Here is a 14,540-nt window from a genome sequence, read left to right as displayed (position 1 = left end):
GTCGGTGCATGTGTGTGATGATGGGAATGAGATAGGTTTCTACACTTGTGTATTATAACGTTTTTGACTTGCTCAATATAACATGATTCAGCCCACATATCCACAGCTGAGTATGCAATTAGTGACCTTGCTTAAGTAGCTTGGGACGTGGAGATTGCATGTACAGGATGTAAAAACATCGCCCTCCTTTGGTTAAAAGTAAGAAATACAACATTTTATACTTGTGTATGCTTTGCTGAAAAAGAGCGTCTGAAAAACACAGTAATACATTCTCAGATTTGTAACAATTTATTTTTCTTTACAAAACTGCCTGAAAATAAATTAGAGCAAATAAATATAGAAATAGAAATACTTTATAAGCATATATATTTTCCACAGGCTCTTACAGAGGGATGGAAGGCTAGCATAAATATGTTAAGGTGTTCACCAAAATCTCAGGGTACATTTTTGCATATTTCCTTTATTCTAAAAGCAATACAGCAAAAGATAATGACTAAAATGATAAGTAAGTAATTTTTTGCTTATCTATTGGCTTGATCCTTTTGAAAGATAAATAAATACAAGTAAGCTACTGCCATGACACCAGTCTCTTGCTCTTGCTTAAACACACGTCTTAAAGGAGGACTCAAGCAACATAAATTAGGTCACAGCAATATTGCATATATGTTATCCGTCTACAGAGGAGTTCAGTCCGTGGTGAACTGCTGCGTTCTTCCTGTTTGGCTCTGGGGCTCGTCCCTCAGTAGTCGTCCCCCCGGCTCACTACCTCCTTGCAGGTGGGCCTGAGGAGGATAGTGTGCTCGTACTGGGCTGTGTAGCTGCCCTTGGTGTCACACAGCGGCGGGTAAGGGTCGATGATGCCGAGGTCACACAGGTTCTTTAGCGCCATCAGGTACTTACTCTCGCCCTGTCGGTCCAGCCAACGCCGGCAAAATGCCAAGGTGCCGAAATTCTCATTGATCACATTCAGCAGATGCTTAGCCCTCGGGAGCCTTCAGAATGGACCGGAGAAAGGAAGAGACAACAGGGTTTAAGACAGCGATAGCAATATATGTACGTTTGTTGGAAGTCCTGCTGGGTTTGAAAGTAGGGGTCAGAAGAGCACACGACTAGCTTTCATCCACAAATTCTACACCATTTAAAAAGGCCCTGTCGGGTAGTAAATTGCGTGTAAGAGAGTATTTGACGGGGAAGGGAATTGTGGACCCGCACAACGAAGGACAGCATTTGTATTCAGCATTGTAAATCCCACGCGGGACAGTTATGCCAATGGAGGTGAGTTGGTTCTGACCTTATTGGCACATGTCCAACATTGAAGTTCTTCATGTAATGTGAACACTCCATGTCGTCATGGACGGCCCCTCTGCCTGTGCTGCCAAAGGTCTCGATGGCGTACACCTCTCCTTCCTGTCAAGTGACAGAAGATAAAGCAAACGGACATGGTGACAACTTGAAGCAAACTCTTATTATGAAAAGACAAATCTTTGTGACTGTAAATGCCAAGTAGACTTGTATGAAAGCCCACAGTGCATGGCAGTTATCCCAAGGACAGAACAGGAAAAAAAATTCACTGAAGGTCAAAGAGGGGATAGTTGTCCTCAGCGAGATTTTCCTTAAGGGCTCAGAAGGTAAATTGAATCAATAACTCAACACGTCAACAGATGACATATTTATGCGTCCTTTCACACCCACGCTGTTAGCTTCTTGCCTCCATCAGTGTTTCAGGGCCTTCTATCAGTTGGGAACTGTTGTCAGGAGTCCCTGTGGTATTAGCTGATAACACTGCAACACCCTCTCTGCACTAATAATCATTCAAAGTGCTAGTAGCTCCCCGGCACGCCCAACTGCCATTCCACACTGCACTCTGATCACACAGAGGGTAATAGCCCTGTTACACTAAACACTCTGTCTAAAAATACAACAGTCAAAGCTGCCACATCAGCAGCTCTCCTAGCTACCCTGGAACCATCAGGAAAATGCTAGGCTCAGCAGCTTGCCAATTAAAATGTTCAATTCTGTCCAAACAGAGTTAGGCATTGCAGCTGCAGCAGCGGCGCATGCTAAACGTGGAGTGTGCAGTGACTGATCTCTGTAGCACTATCTAGAGTCAGGGAAGGTAGGTAAAGATCTTGCATGTGGAATAAAGGCATATAAGGTGACATTTGATGCTCTTCGAGTACAATTAGGAGCTGGAGTTTCAACAAGTGCAGCTACAAAGCTCAATGCAGTGGATAATTTGGCTACGGGTATAATTAAAGTGCTGAATAGGGTGACGAAGGAGGCGTCAGAAGTGTGAATCTGAGCCGGTCTCTGCGGCTTGTTGTAACCCTAACCAGCCGTGAGTTCTTTCAATTACACTTTAAGTTTAAAGATAATTTATTCATAGTCAAGGTCAATTATTTAATATTGCACCGATTTTTTTAATAAAAGAGGACACTGGAGCACTTTCCCTCTGCATGACATTATAATACATGACTAAACTGTCCCTAATATTGCTGAAAACACCAACCTCCATCCTGGTAGCCTCTCCTCCCTTGACGATGGGCACAGTTTTGCCAGAGTGTATCCTGTACTGGCCAATAGAGTGACCGTTGAGATTCCTGATTGGCTTCACTGGAAAAAATAACCCGCCCCCCGAATAAAAACATCAACACAAACAGACAGTGTGTTTCACCTCTACACAGAAGAGCAAGACACATGAGCGTCAGGTACCCTGGTATGTCTTCCCATCAATCTCCACCTCGTAAGACTCCATGACCTCCTGGATGGTCTCGCCCACGTCACACAGACGCACATCAATCCCTGCACACTAGAACAGACAACAGGTTTATCAGGACATGAACAAATAGCATTATCCTTCTGGGGAGTAAGTTATCTTGACTACGTCCCCTAAGTAATGCACTGTTATTTAAAGGGCGGATTTTGAGTGATCTGCGGAGCACAGCAAGCTGAGGTGTGTTACCTTGATGCCTGTGTTTGTGGCGTCCCTCACGGCCTCCAGTAGCCTGTCGTACTTCGGATTGAAGGTGACGGTGAAGGCGCAGTCGATGATTCGACCTGAAAGACAAACCATTTGTCTTCTGCAAAGGGATTGGGTGACGCTGAATTCCGCTGACATGTGCCAGATATATGGGCCTACTGAGATATTAGGTTCTGGTGCTGCGCTGCACTCTGATACTATCAGTCTCTACAGCGTGATGCAGAGATCCTACTGTAGTGTTTGAATGAAGCCATTTTCTACAGTTTAATATGTGATTCCCTGGGAGTTTATTGAGTAACATAGCCCTACGAAGAGTTCTAAGAGTGAAAGGAGAATGCCTAAGTTCTGCATTCTGTATCTGCTAAATATAATATATTTTGTTAGTCAAATCCTAAACTATGAAATAAATGGTTAGGTTTAATACTAGGTACGTATATTGTTATTACACATTTATTAAGCTTTTTTTAACACAAACAGAGAGGCACTGGGGCGGTGCTGACCGTTGATGTGTGTGCCAAAGTCGATCTTGCAAACATCGTCATAGCGCAGCACGGTAGGATCGCCGGCATTGGGGGTGTAGTGGGCGGCACAGTGGTTGATGGAACAGCCGGTAGGGAAGGCTAATCCCGCCTTGAGTCCATTCTCTTTGATCAGCCTCCTGGAGCAGTCCTCCAGTTTCTCACTGGCACAGAGGGGATGACAGCAGACAGGGACAACAAGGTCAGCACTGACAGCCTGTTTATTACACAATCTGTTTATCATCATCTCTGGGGTGCAGGGGGAAAGAGCACTGCTGCTAATCTGCGGTTGCCTTACAATGATGAAACACGCGCACACACACACGCGCAGTTGCATACAAAAATTCACGCAAACGCCTTCATGATGTGGAAAAGAGAGCTATTAGCTTACAACTGTCCAAAACGACTAACAATCATTTCTGGCGAAAAGAGCAGGATGTTTTGTTTTTTTGCTGCAGTCAGCAGCAGCTGAGGACATGGCGGGGCACCAGGAGCAGAGTAAACCTCACCAGATGTCAATCATGGTCATGCCAGGTTGGATCCAGCTCCTCACGTAGTGGCGGACCTGGCGGTGGGCTTCGGCCGCCTGACGGAAATCGCTCCACATCTCCTCGTTGGCCTTGTCCAACACCCGCTTCTCCTCGTGGGTGGTGCGCCACGCTGCACTGCGCCTGGCGGGGGGGAAGGATGCACAGCGGAGAGACGGGATTGGTTATTTTTGCATTATGCAAATGTTTTCTAATGAGGATGTTATATCTCACAGTGTTCTGGTTATGTCTGAGGTGTGTTTTGTATGGGTGCGAGCTAGCAGAATACACAAGGGGGCTATTAGGCCTGTAAGAACTTGGTTAAAACATGCATGCAGGAAATTGAATTTCTTCATAATTTTTCCTCCAAAAGAACTATTATTCAAGAATACCTATAATATAAAAATAGGTCAATTGATGTAAACACAGTGGCCAATGGTGAGAATATGAGGTCATATGAAGGTCATTTACCCGTCTTTTGATGGGGGATATTCGCATTCCTCTCCTTTCGGGAAAACTCCGCTGGGAAAAAGCTCACAAATAGGGACTGTGGGAGGGTCAGTCTGTCCCTTCACTGTGTCCCAGATAGAGAGAGGGAAGGAGAATGAGAGAGCACAAGGAAAGAGGACTTAGCCTATGTAAAGGTTCAACACATTGTCTTTCACAGTACATGTAGCTCTGGCACACTGTTCTGTAATTCGATGTAGCGCAGGTGTGTTTAATATTGTAGTACCTTAGTAGAACATATTTTTCATGCCAATACGAAATACTGAAACTCACAAGATTTCTTTTTCTTCTTCTTCTTTTTCTTTTTCCCTGCACAATTTTCTCCTTCTTCTCCTTCTGTTGAGAAAGACTATATTTGAGTATACTGCCATATGCTAACAAGCTCATATTCCAGTGCTTAAGCTTAAAGCAATTGGCAACAGGAACAGACTCCTGTTGCTTGTTAGTTTGAATATTTTGTTCTGGACCCGTAGCTTAACTGTGATGATTAAGCTGTTGGTGATGTGTGGCTGTTGCTGATGGTACTGTAATTGAATACGGCCTGGGAGGATTGGGCAATGCCTGGCATACTACACCTTCTTCTCCATCCTCCTCCTTCTCTTTGTCCTCCAGAGCTTGCTGCTCCAACTGTTTCATCACCTCACCAACACCTCCAGTGTCTCCATCCCCCTCAGCCTCATTCGTCCCTGCTGCAAAGTCACACACACGCACATGCATTAACGTGCACACACACACACACACGCGCACACACACCAGGAGTAAATTGTTCATGGTTCTGAGTCATTTTGAGAAAGTGCATTCACTGGGATCAGAACTTGGCAAGGGCCATGCATAATTTGGTTCTATACCTTGGGAATCAATAATCCCAAGGGCATATGTACCTTGCAGCATTGTCGTATCTAGTCATTGGGAAACAGGCCTATGAGGACAATAGTTAACCTTTCAGAAAATAGGATCAACCTCGCATTTCTATATTTAAAAAAAAAGCGCTAAACTTGTCAAAGAGTTATGTGATCAATAAAAGAAATTGCACGTGATTGTTATATTTTTCTCTGCGGAGTATTTGCTCTTTTATAACCCAAAATGACAGAGAAATTGTGACATCATTTTAAACATTGGATTGGACAGCAGTGGTTTTGCAAACCATAGCCTATGTTGCAATACAACTGCCATTCCTGTTGCAAGCGATCCCTAAAAATCTTAACTGAGAGCATTTATCACAGCAAACGAAGATGTCAAAACGTCCCGCTTCCAGATGGGACAGCTCAATACTGGCTCCGCAGCAGGAGTCGTTTACTTCCAGGTTTGGGACAGTTGGGACAGGAACACTTGCTCTTTGACAGGGTGAGAGGTCTAGTGTCCCACATTTGATGCGCTTTTTGACACATCAGGGTACAGTATTGCGCTATTTCCAGAATAATTAGCTTGCATTGTCATGTGTCTTACCTGGGGCAATTGCCTTGTTCTTCTTCTTTTTTCTTCTTTTTTTCTTGGCTGATTCCGAAGGATCCGTGTCCTCCCTCTCTTCATTCTCGATGTCCCCATTGAGAACTTCGGGTTCCACTTCATGCTGTAGCTTTAGCTCCGCCATGATCAGCGATTGAGATGAAGTGACGCATAAGCTGCTGGGAGCCTCCAGTGGCCACATCCGAAACTGTGCTCGAGGCAGCTGCTGAGCCAATAATGAGCCATTAGACAGTTTCTCTGCCACAACTTCACCTGAAAAAAGAGAGCCTTGCCTGTCATACCGTTCTGACAGACTGTAGATGGTGGTCATAGGCTACAACGTGGTGAATGGTAAATTAAATAAGGACTTCAATGTAATACTTTTAAAGTATTAAGTAGCCTAATACTTTCTCCATAAACGGAACCATTGCATGGTTGCAAATACAACTACTTTCTCTGTGCATAATTCTCATCCAATTAGTCTACTCATCACCTGCATCTCAAATTACTGCGCGCTCTGCACACATGCAATTTGTGCCACACGTGTTCTTATCCAGGAGTTATAGAAACTCAATAGTAGTGAATTGCGGTGTGATTAGCAGTGGCGATTTTAGACCCTTTTAGGGGTGCTCAAGCACCCCTAAATTTCATCTCATCACCCCTAAAAAATAAAAATAAAAATGAATTATTATTGTTTATTATCATTTGATACTGGTAGTTCATGAAGAAAGGGACATCCTTAGTATTTTCATTCATTCAATATTTTGCATAATAATAAATACATGTATTGTTATCCAGTGAAATTGGTGATTCATTAACAAGGGGGTTTAACACTTTTGCAAGGCACTATCCATGTCACATTCTCATTGGGGCTGAGCACCCTTCAAGGTCTGATCCTAGAATCTCCCCTGGTGATTAGCATTGTCACTGAAAAGCTTTTTCAGATTGTTGCTATGAGTTTATTATTTATGGTGCGTGATGGGTGCATTTTGAGACGGCACAGCGTAGTATCCAAGCAACAAGTCTCACCAAACCAAAGGGATAAAGGTTACATGTAGAATAGATCGGGGAAATAAATTTGGTGTATTATGTAGTTTGACATTGAAAATCAGTTAATCTGTTGGAACTGTTTATAAATTGAGTACATGGTCAGAAGACAATATTTTTTTGCAATACCTTTCTGTTGAATTGCATGTCTGTTTTGGGTCAAATGATGACCTCATCGGGAATTCGCGGAGATATGAGATGTGGACCACTGTATTTCTTCGACCAGGTACTGTAACCAGGAAACTTGTGTTGTTGAACATAATGCAACAGTGACTGTATTTTAATGCAAGTTATGTACATTTTATATCTCCAGCCAACAAGACAAGATCTTACGAAGCGTACTATACTTACTCATGTAAACTTTGATCTGATAAATGAAGGCGTGCATATGGCAACCACCACGAAAAGGTAAACCGAATGTCCAATTAGTATTTATTTATTTTAAAAGAATATTGTAGCTTAAGAACAACAATAAGAAGAAACTATATTTTTATACATAGACGGCTGAGTTCAGTTACAAGTTGTATTTTTATTTATTGTATTCAATAGCGGGAATGATGCTTATCTCAACGAGAAAACTGAAGTAAAAGGCGAGGATAATACACTGCTAGTGCAAAATGGATTATGTGGCAAATCTAATGCAGACACACGGGAAGTTTGCGAGAAGACCGTGGAAGCCGCGCAAGTGGACGGGTTTGAAGACAAAAACCTGTTGGAATCATACAAGCGCATGGCCCCTCTGTTGTTGAGCGAGTTAGGTGAACTTCTTTTACAACATGAGGGAAGCGAACAAGGATGTATTCCTCACGGGCTCGTGAATGTGCTAAATTACTCGTGGAAGGATTTGACTTCAGGTGCGGTTTACATGAGAAGGCCGGTAGTTAAGAGCAAAGTTGCGAAACCGCGAAAGTCCAAGGGTTCTATTCATTTAGACGACAATGTACCTCAGATGGAGGTACATGTCATAAAAAAGATTAAAAAGAATGCTGTGATGTCAGAAAAAAATACATCTGAGAGAAACACTCAAGATCACAACGTGAGAAAGAAAACTTGTGTTTCCAACGCAAACAAAAGTAAGTAGCATAGAATCCCTGTGCATAGGACGACTCGGCATTAAATGTCTCCCATGTATAGCTACAGCGCAATCTCACAATCCATCAGCTTTAATTAACTGGCGTCAATATGCACTTAAAACCAATAGAAGTAATGAAAATCGGCATTAAAGATTAAGTACCTCTTAAGTCACTTGTGTTGACCTTTGAAGACCTTAATAAAGGACATATTTGGTTACAGTCTGTATGGAGGGTTAAGATTGGTTTACAAGGGAGGACAGAGGCATGGCTGTGTAGCGCATAGGCGCGGTTTACACCTGTTAATCAGTTCTCACATAGGTGTTTGACTTTTATTTGTCAACTATTAACTAATTAAACAACGTGTATGGCATTGGCCCAAAATAATAATGTAACTATCTGGATAAAATAATACCAATTCATATTTTGTTTTTCAATCATTTGATTTTAGCAGCTCACCTGTCCACAACTATCAGTTTCTCTGTGTCCTCAAAAGTCTGCAAAGAGCAAGGTATGGCTCAACCACACACCTGCCCTATTCCCTATAAACATGGTCTTGTGTTGTGTAAATGTGCCCATAACACATGATGTGACCAATTTGATTGTGCAGGTTGGCTTGTCCAGCCAAAGGATCTCTCCTGGGATGAGCCTCAGTGGAACAGTCTGTGTCAGTGGGCTGTGGAGAGACTGCAGCTGGCAAACATACCTATGTATTTATTTAAGAACTATTCACATGGCTGATGTGGGTAAATGACTCACAGGGCCCTAGGCTTGGCAGGGTCCATAGGTTTCTGTAACTCTTCTTTATTATTCACTTATAAACCTACAAAAAGACATTAACGGGGTCCAGGATCCACCTCTTACGGCATCAATTCTTATATCCAGCCATTTATACTGACTCCTGTTGTGAGTGCATCAACATATGCTGTTGCCGTTTACCCCCTACAGTAAGCTGCAAGCAGTCAAGCAAGCGGAGCAGGGCCTCAACAACCCTCCTATCCTACGGTACTATGGGAAGGACAAGCCCCCTGTTCCCAACAGGAGGGCGGGAGGCACGGCCCAGCCAGTCTCTCCCCTCACTCTGTGTAACGGGCTGCCCCAAGTGCCTGAGCTGAAACAGGACGACCCCTCTCAGCACAAACTGCACTACAGAATCAACGACAGATCCTCCTTTATTTAGTATCGTTGCTTATACCTGTTTGTATATAGAAATATTTTTCCGCAGATAAATGCCATCTGGTTCGTAGAACAGCACATAATGTTCATGTGTTGATTTGGCCGACATTTTCGTCCAAAGCATCGTGCACCCGAGGGGAATTGGAACATGCAACCTAATGCAACCTCTAACCACTGAGTTATACCAAATCCCATGACCCTTGACCCCTCACCAACCAGCTACCCCTCCGGTCATGTGGCCGTATGCCAGAGCTACTCAGGGCTTCTCAGCGGAGGGTTCTATACTAATGTGTTCAGTGACAGTGCCAGCCCGGTCATTCTCGCCAGCATCACTGCATTCGGACACGGCTCTGCCACTCACCCAACTAGGTAAAGCTAAGCTACTGATTCTGAAGTGTTGCGACAGTCACGGTTTTAGTTACTTATGTGTAACATACTGTTTCCTGTGACATCACTCTGTGTGTAGTGGGAGTATTATAGCAGCTTGGGATCAGAATGGGGGGCTGACCTGTGACCCTGATGGGACTGTGACCAAGGAGTGGACCTGGCAGATAGGGTCTGGACTGAAGGAAAAGATAGTGTTACAGGTAACCTGACAACATGGTGACAGACTGATGACAAACCATACGGTTAATATTATTTAAGCAAACGTACTTCATACTTCTTGACATACTTCATACACTATGTCATTTGTCCAGAGAAGGGCTATGCACCTTCTTTGTGAAGAGTAGTGGCATTTATACATGCCTCCCAAGATTTTCCAACATCCCAACATCCTTTATCTTTCTTCACTTTTCTCTCAGTGATGCAAACCATTTGCTATGGGTCCTGTCCCTGGCTAACCTTTTCTAGTGGCCTAGATAACAGAGAGTTTACACCTAACCGCTGTAATCCCTGAGCAATTATACCATGCACTAACAAGGCCAGTGAAGAGGGCTAAGTCACAGTTGCTGGGCAGCCGTGTCATGTGATAGTCTGTGTGCGATAAATGGTGGGGATGTGGAGGAGACGGGGTGGGTTGAGGGGGGGTGGGGGGGGGGGGGGAGTGGACAAAGGAGGATATGTGGGCCGTGACTGGTGAACCAACATGGTCTGATCAACTGTCCCTTGCAAGGTACTCGGATTACACCGTGGCAGCCAGGTTCGTTCATGTCCTTGTTGCCTTTTATCTCCATGGTAGACCAAGCCTCAACAGAGCCTTCTATGATCACATGTTACTGATCACCACCACAACGTCAAATGGAGAGTTAAGAGTATTTTCAAAAAATTGATTCATTTACCCGATACATATTTCCCCCTTTATCTCCTGTTAGATGTCTGACCAGATATGTGTGAGGCTTTTCAGCGGCACCTCGGCTACGCTCTGCTTTAAGATGCACAATGAAAGTGTCAAGCTGCCTCTCTCTTCCTTCTCCACCACCCTCACAACCACGGAAACGGTGAGAAGGCAGTCATGTCGTCAGAATTAACACCACACACTCCGATAAGATGATTTGTCCAAAAGAATGTGTCAGTGACGGCCATATCTGATTGTTGAATGGAGCTGTGCTCTACAGGCTTGCCTGCAGTCTGGAGAACACGTCCTCTCCTCTGCAACGCAGGACCTGTCCCTGGGTAGGAAGACAGGGAAGACCCAGAGTGACAACATGGAACGTAAAGCCTTGACACTCAAATCGTTGAGGGTACACTAGCAATCCCTTCACTTCAACTCCCTTGTCATGTCATTTATCACACTGGATAAAAAAGCCTCTCTATTTTATGTTATACAGTAGTGGTTAAAGTATGTAACTGTTTCACATGCTAGGGCTGCTTTCTCCATGTTTGTTACGCTTTTCTGTCATGTCTCCATGTGTTCATGTTGGATCCTTCCAGAGTACGAATTATACAATGACAATCGGAGGGGTCAACTTCTTATCCAGGGCGTGTATCGACCGCCCCGACTTGTTGTTTTTACCTCTTTTGGGAGAGTCCAAGTCTTAATGGTCAGACCCCCCCAAACCCTGCCGTAATTCGCACCCTGGATCCTTCAGGTTGTCAGGGAGGCGGAGCGGCTGGAGGAGATGACCTCATCCTTGAGAGGAGGGCGGGAGACCAGGGAGCTGAGGAGACTACAGAGGAGAGTGAAGACCATCCTGGATGACTGGCTACAGTTCTACCGTGTGGCCACTGGTAAGGCGTAAACCTCAGTATACATTTTTAAACCCAGCTACCTACACATTTTTTTCAGAGTTGTTATCCAAAGTTCTTGTGACCTGATGGTGTAATTGAGTTGTCTTGAGTTCAAACTCAATTAAATGGTTGATCTTCATTTAATTGAGAATTAAATCTGACTGGATAAGTGTCTGGAGAGCTTCTTGCAAACTGCGATTGCAATTATTGGCTTTGCTGAGGTTTTGGTCACAGTCCATCATTTCAGTTTCTGTACATATGCATATGTCATTGTCCTTGGTTTTCTATTAGGAATCAGGTGCCCGAAGATTGAGCGCATGTCCGAATCCCCCAAACACCCCAAACTGAAGAGGGAGGCCGAGTCAGCAGCCCAACCCACTCTTAACCCTGCTGACAGTAACACAGAGAGTCCAGAGGGGGGCAGTATGGAGAAGCAGCCCCTCCTCAGATACCTCGCTGCACCTGGAGACGTCCTCCTGAGCTCGTCCCCCAAGCTGACACAGTACGTACACCATCCACACCACACACAATGACATCAGATGGCTGACCGGTTAGGGTGTCGGGCTATTAATCAGAATTTTGTTGGTTCGATTCCCGGCCGTGCCAAATGACATTGTGTCCTTGGCTGAGGCACTTCACCCTAGTTGCCTCGGGGAGAATGTCCCTGTACTTACTGTATGTCGCTCTGGATAAGAGCGTCTGCTAAATGTAATGTAAATGACATGACATGCTGTGTGCTATACACACATACACACACAGTGTGTGTGGAATTCTCTGCTTCTCACACAGTGTGTGTGTGTACACTTGCAAGTGACAAAATGCCTGTTGATTTCATTATCATTTTTATTATTTGATCTGTGATATAACAGGATGTTCACTTCAAAAATGACGACGGAGGAGCACCATCACATCACTCAGACAGGAGGAACCGTCCGAGTTCACAGCAATGTCAAACTGGAGTAAAGTCCCCCCTCCCCCCACCACACACACAACAGCTCACACCCGGTCACAAAGAAAACGTTCTATTGTGATTCCCTTCTCGAGGTTTCAGAAGGTGAACTCTTTTCTTGTCTTCTACTTTCAGTTCAGTGATCCTGAAGAGCCCAGACCAACGGACCTCCCGTCTTATTTACCAGCCCTCCCACAACCCCCCCTGCCCCAACAGCCCGTGTCCTGCCCAGCTAAGGGCTGTGTTGCAGGGGGAGGAGGTCCGCTGGCTGTGCCACTGCAGCTCCAGGTTGATGCCTGTGGTGACCGACCTCGAGTATGATGCCTTCATCTCGGGCCAGCCTCCCCACAGCGAGCAGATCCTGGTGGTGTGTGTAAGGGTGCAGCGCCAGCCTCTTGCCACGCCGGCCAATCAGGACCTGCTGGAACAGCTGTATGAGAGGATGAATAAGAACAGGGCCATGCCATGTACTCAGGTTGGATTTGTTGCTGCAAACACACAAAGGCCTTCCCACACATACACACAAATACAACATAAACGGTGTGTGTATACACATACAATCTTTCACAAACAATCAACAATCTGCCTTTTTATGATGAATGATTCTGCACTGCTGCACTTGAAATTTGCTTTGTGTCAGCTATGCACTTATCAGCATTGCAAAATTATCACTGATATGAACAGAAAGCCTTGTGTACTATCCCAATAGAAATGCAACAATTATGCTTGTCGTCCTCAGTGTCAGCTGGACTCGTTCCGCCTTGTGAGGTATGAGATGTCTACAGGGACGTCCTGCGCTAGACAGACCGGAACAACCCTCTTGCAGCATAGACACAACGCCTCCCCTGGAATGTTTCTGGTCAGTTGGTCAGCAGATACCCTTCAGAACGGGCCGTCTTAATTGGCTGAAATTCTAATGGCCCTCTAGATGGCAGCCAAGACACTCTAAGGAACAGCTGCAGACTGTATTTCTCTTGTGTAAAGATGTTTGGTAGAACATAATCGATGCTAAACAGACTAGACGAGGCATGACAGCTCACTCAACACACTGTTAACCTCTACCTTTGTTATGTCGCATCCCTCACATCTTGGTGATATATTTACTGGCACTGCTCTAAATCACAGTGAAAGAGGAAGCATCATTTCTGAAACGCTGCCAAAAAGCTTGAATGTTTAGCCACACACAGGCCTGTCTTCTCATTCGCTTAAGGTGACAGCCACTATGATGCCGAAAGGGATGTTCAGGTTCATCTGTAGAGAAACTTGAGACCAGGAGTGGCATCGGCTAGACAGGACCTGGATCTTTTAAAAGGGATAACCCATTTCTCTAAAACCTTGTAAACCCTGAATATGCGGAGTATTCCACAGAAAAATGTGGAGATGTGTAGCTGCTGGTTCAGGAGTAAACGGGCTGAGTCAATTAAAAGTCAAGATAAGTACGGCCTGTGGCTCCCAAGATCCCTGATTAGGTTATGTGAGTACATGACGTATTAGTAGTGTTAAACAAAGGGATCTTGGTCTTTGGTCAACCATCCACCTTTGTTTACAGTCTCTGTGTCTCATGTGTTGTTTAACAGATGTACATCCGAGGGAGGCTGCTCTTTGCAGACTACATCTTCAATGGCTACAGCTGCTCAGAGAGAAACCTGCACAAGCAAATCGCTAAGACCAGGGCGGACTACAGACAAGGTCATAGTCTGCCCTCAGACTACCGATTCAGGTACAGGATCACATAGACTCTTTGGTATTTTTTTTTTTATGAGAGATTTATAATGAGGTTTTGTAGTTAACAGAACTTTATTGACAGTGCTCGGTTGAAGAGGGCAGTGGTTGGAGACCTATCTCTCTCTCAAGAACTGCATATAACTCCATTGGAAGGGCAGTTAGGAGAAACCCAAACCTGTGACAGGTATATCAAACAAGCAATCAAAAGTCAAATGTTCCCCCTTTTAAGCATATCAAACGTATCAGGGACATTTTTTTTATATCACGTCTTTTGTTTATTTGCGTCACAGGAAACCCACTCAGGGACCTGTGACTTCCCTGAAGAAAGACACAGTTTCAAAGGCCAAAAAGACTGCAACCTCTCTACCTTTCCTCACACCCTGAACACACCAAGCATCCAGCTACAGGGTCCGACTCTCCTGCTCA

General features: G+C 44.6%; 1 protein-coding gene across 2 annotated transcripts; it reads right to left on the bottom strand.

The window, feature by feature from the left end:
* Nucleotides 1–278: 278 nt before the first annotated feature.
* LOC136941940 (methionine aminopeptidase 2-like) lies at nucleotides 279–6,151 on the bottom strand. 2 transcript variants are annotated; one of them, XM_067234620.1, is made up of 11 exons: nucleotides 5,979–6,151; nucleotides 5,108–5,221; nucleotides 4,806–4,865; nucleotides 4,497–4,599; nucleotides 4,008–4,169; nucleotides 3,481–3,662; nucleotides 2,963–3,057; nucleotides 2,713–2,809; nucleotides 2,510–2,613; nucleotides 1,292–1,407; nucleotides 279–992 (listed from the first exon to the last, which is right to left on the bottom strand). In XM_067234620.1, the coding sequence occupies exons 1-11, from the start codon at nucleotides 6,121–6,123 to the stop codon at nucleotides 740–742; spliced, it is 1,431 nt and encodes a 476-aa protein (XP_067090721.1). In that variant the 5' UTR covers nucleotides 6,124–6,151; the 3' UTR covers nucleotides 279–739. The 2 variants fall into 2 exon arrangements, with proteins under 2 accessions (XP_067090721.1, XP_067090720.1); XM_067234619.1 differs by having other exon boundaries at nucleotides 4,806–4,868; nucleotides 5,979–6,149.
* Between the last annotated feature and the right edge of the window lie 8,389 nt (nucleotides 6,152–14,540).

The sequence above is a fragment of the Osmerus mordax genome, chromosome 4, assembly GCF_038355195.1.
Source record: "Osmerus mordax isolate fOsmMor3 chromosome 4, fOsmMor3.pri, whole genome shotgun sequence".
In the NCBI taxonomy this organism is placed as follows: domain Eukaryota; kingdom Metazoa; phylum Chordata; class Actinopteri; order Osmeriformes; family Osmeridae; genus Osmerus; species Osmerus mordax.
This window is presented reverse-complemented; position numbering and strand designations above follow the sequence as displayed.

What these genes read in the sequence shown, in the direction of transcription:
- LOC136941940 (XM_067234619.1), bottom strand. Translation starts at nt 6,123, where the DNA reads ATGGCGGAGCTAAAGCTACAGCATGAAGTGGAACCCGAAGTTCTCAAT. An exon ending in GAACAAGGCAATTGCCCCAG is followed by an intron (nt 5,222 to 5,978) that starts GTAAGACACATG and finishes GTGACTTTGCAG; the next exon opens with CAGGGACGAATGAGGCTGAG. An exon ending in TATCCCCCATCAAAAGACGG is followed by an intron (nt 4,170 to 4,496) that starts GTAAATGACCTT and finishes CCCCCCCGCCAG; the next exon opens with GCGCAGTGCAGCGTGGCGCA.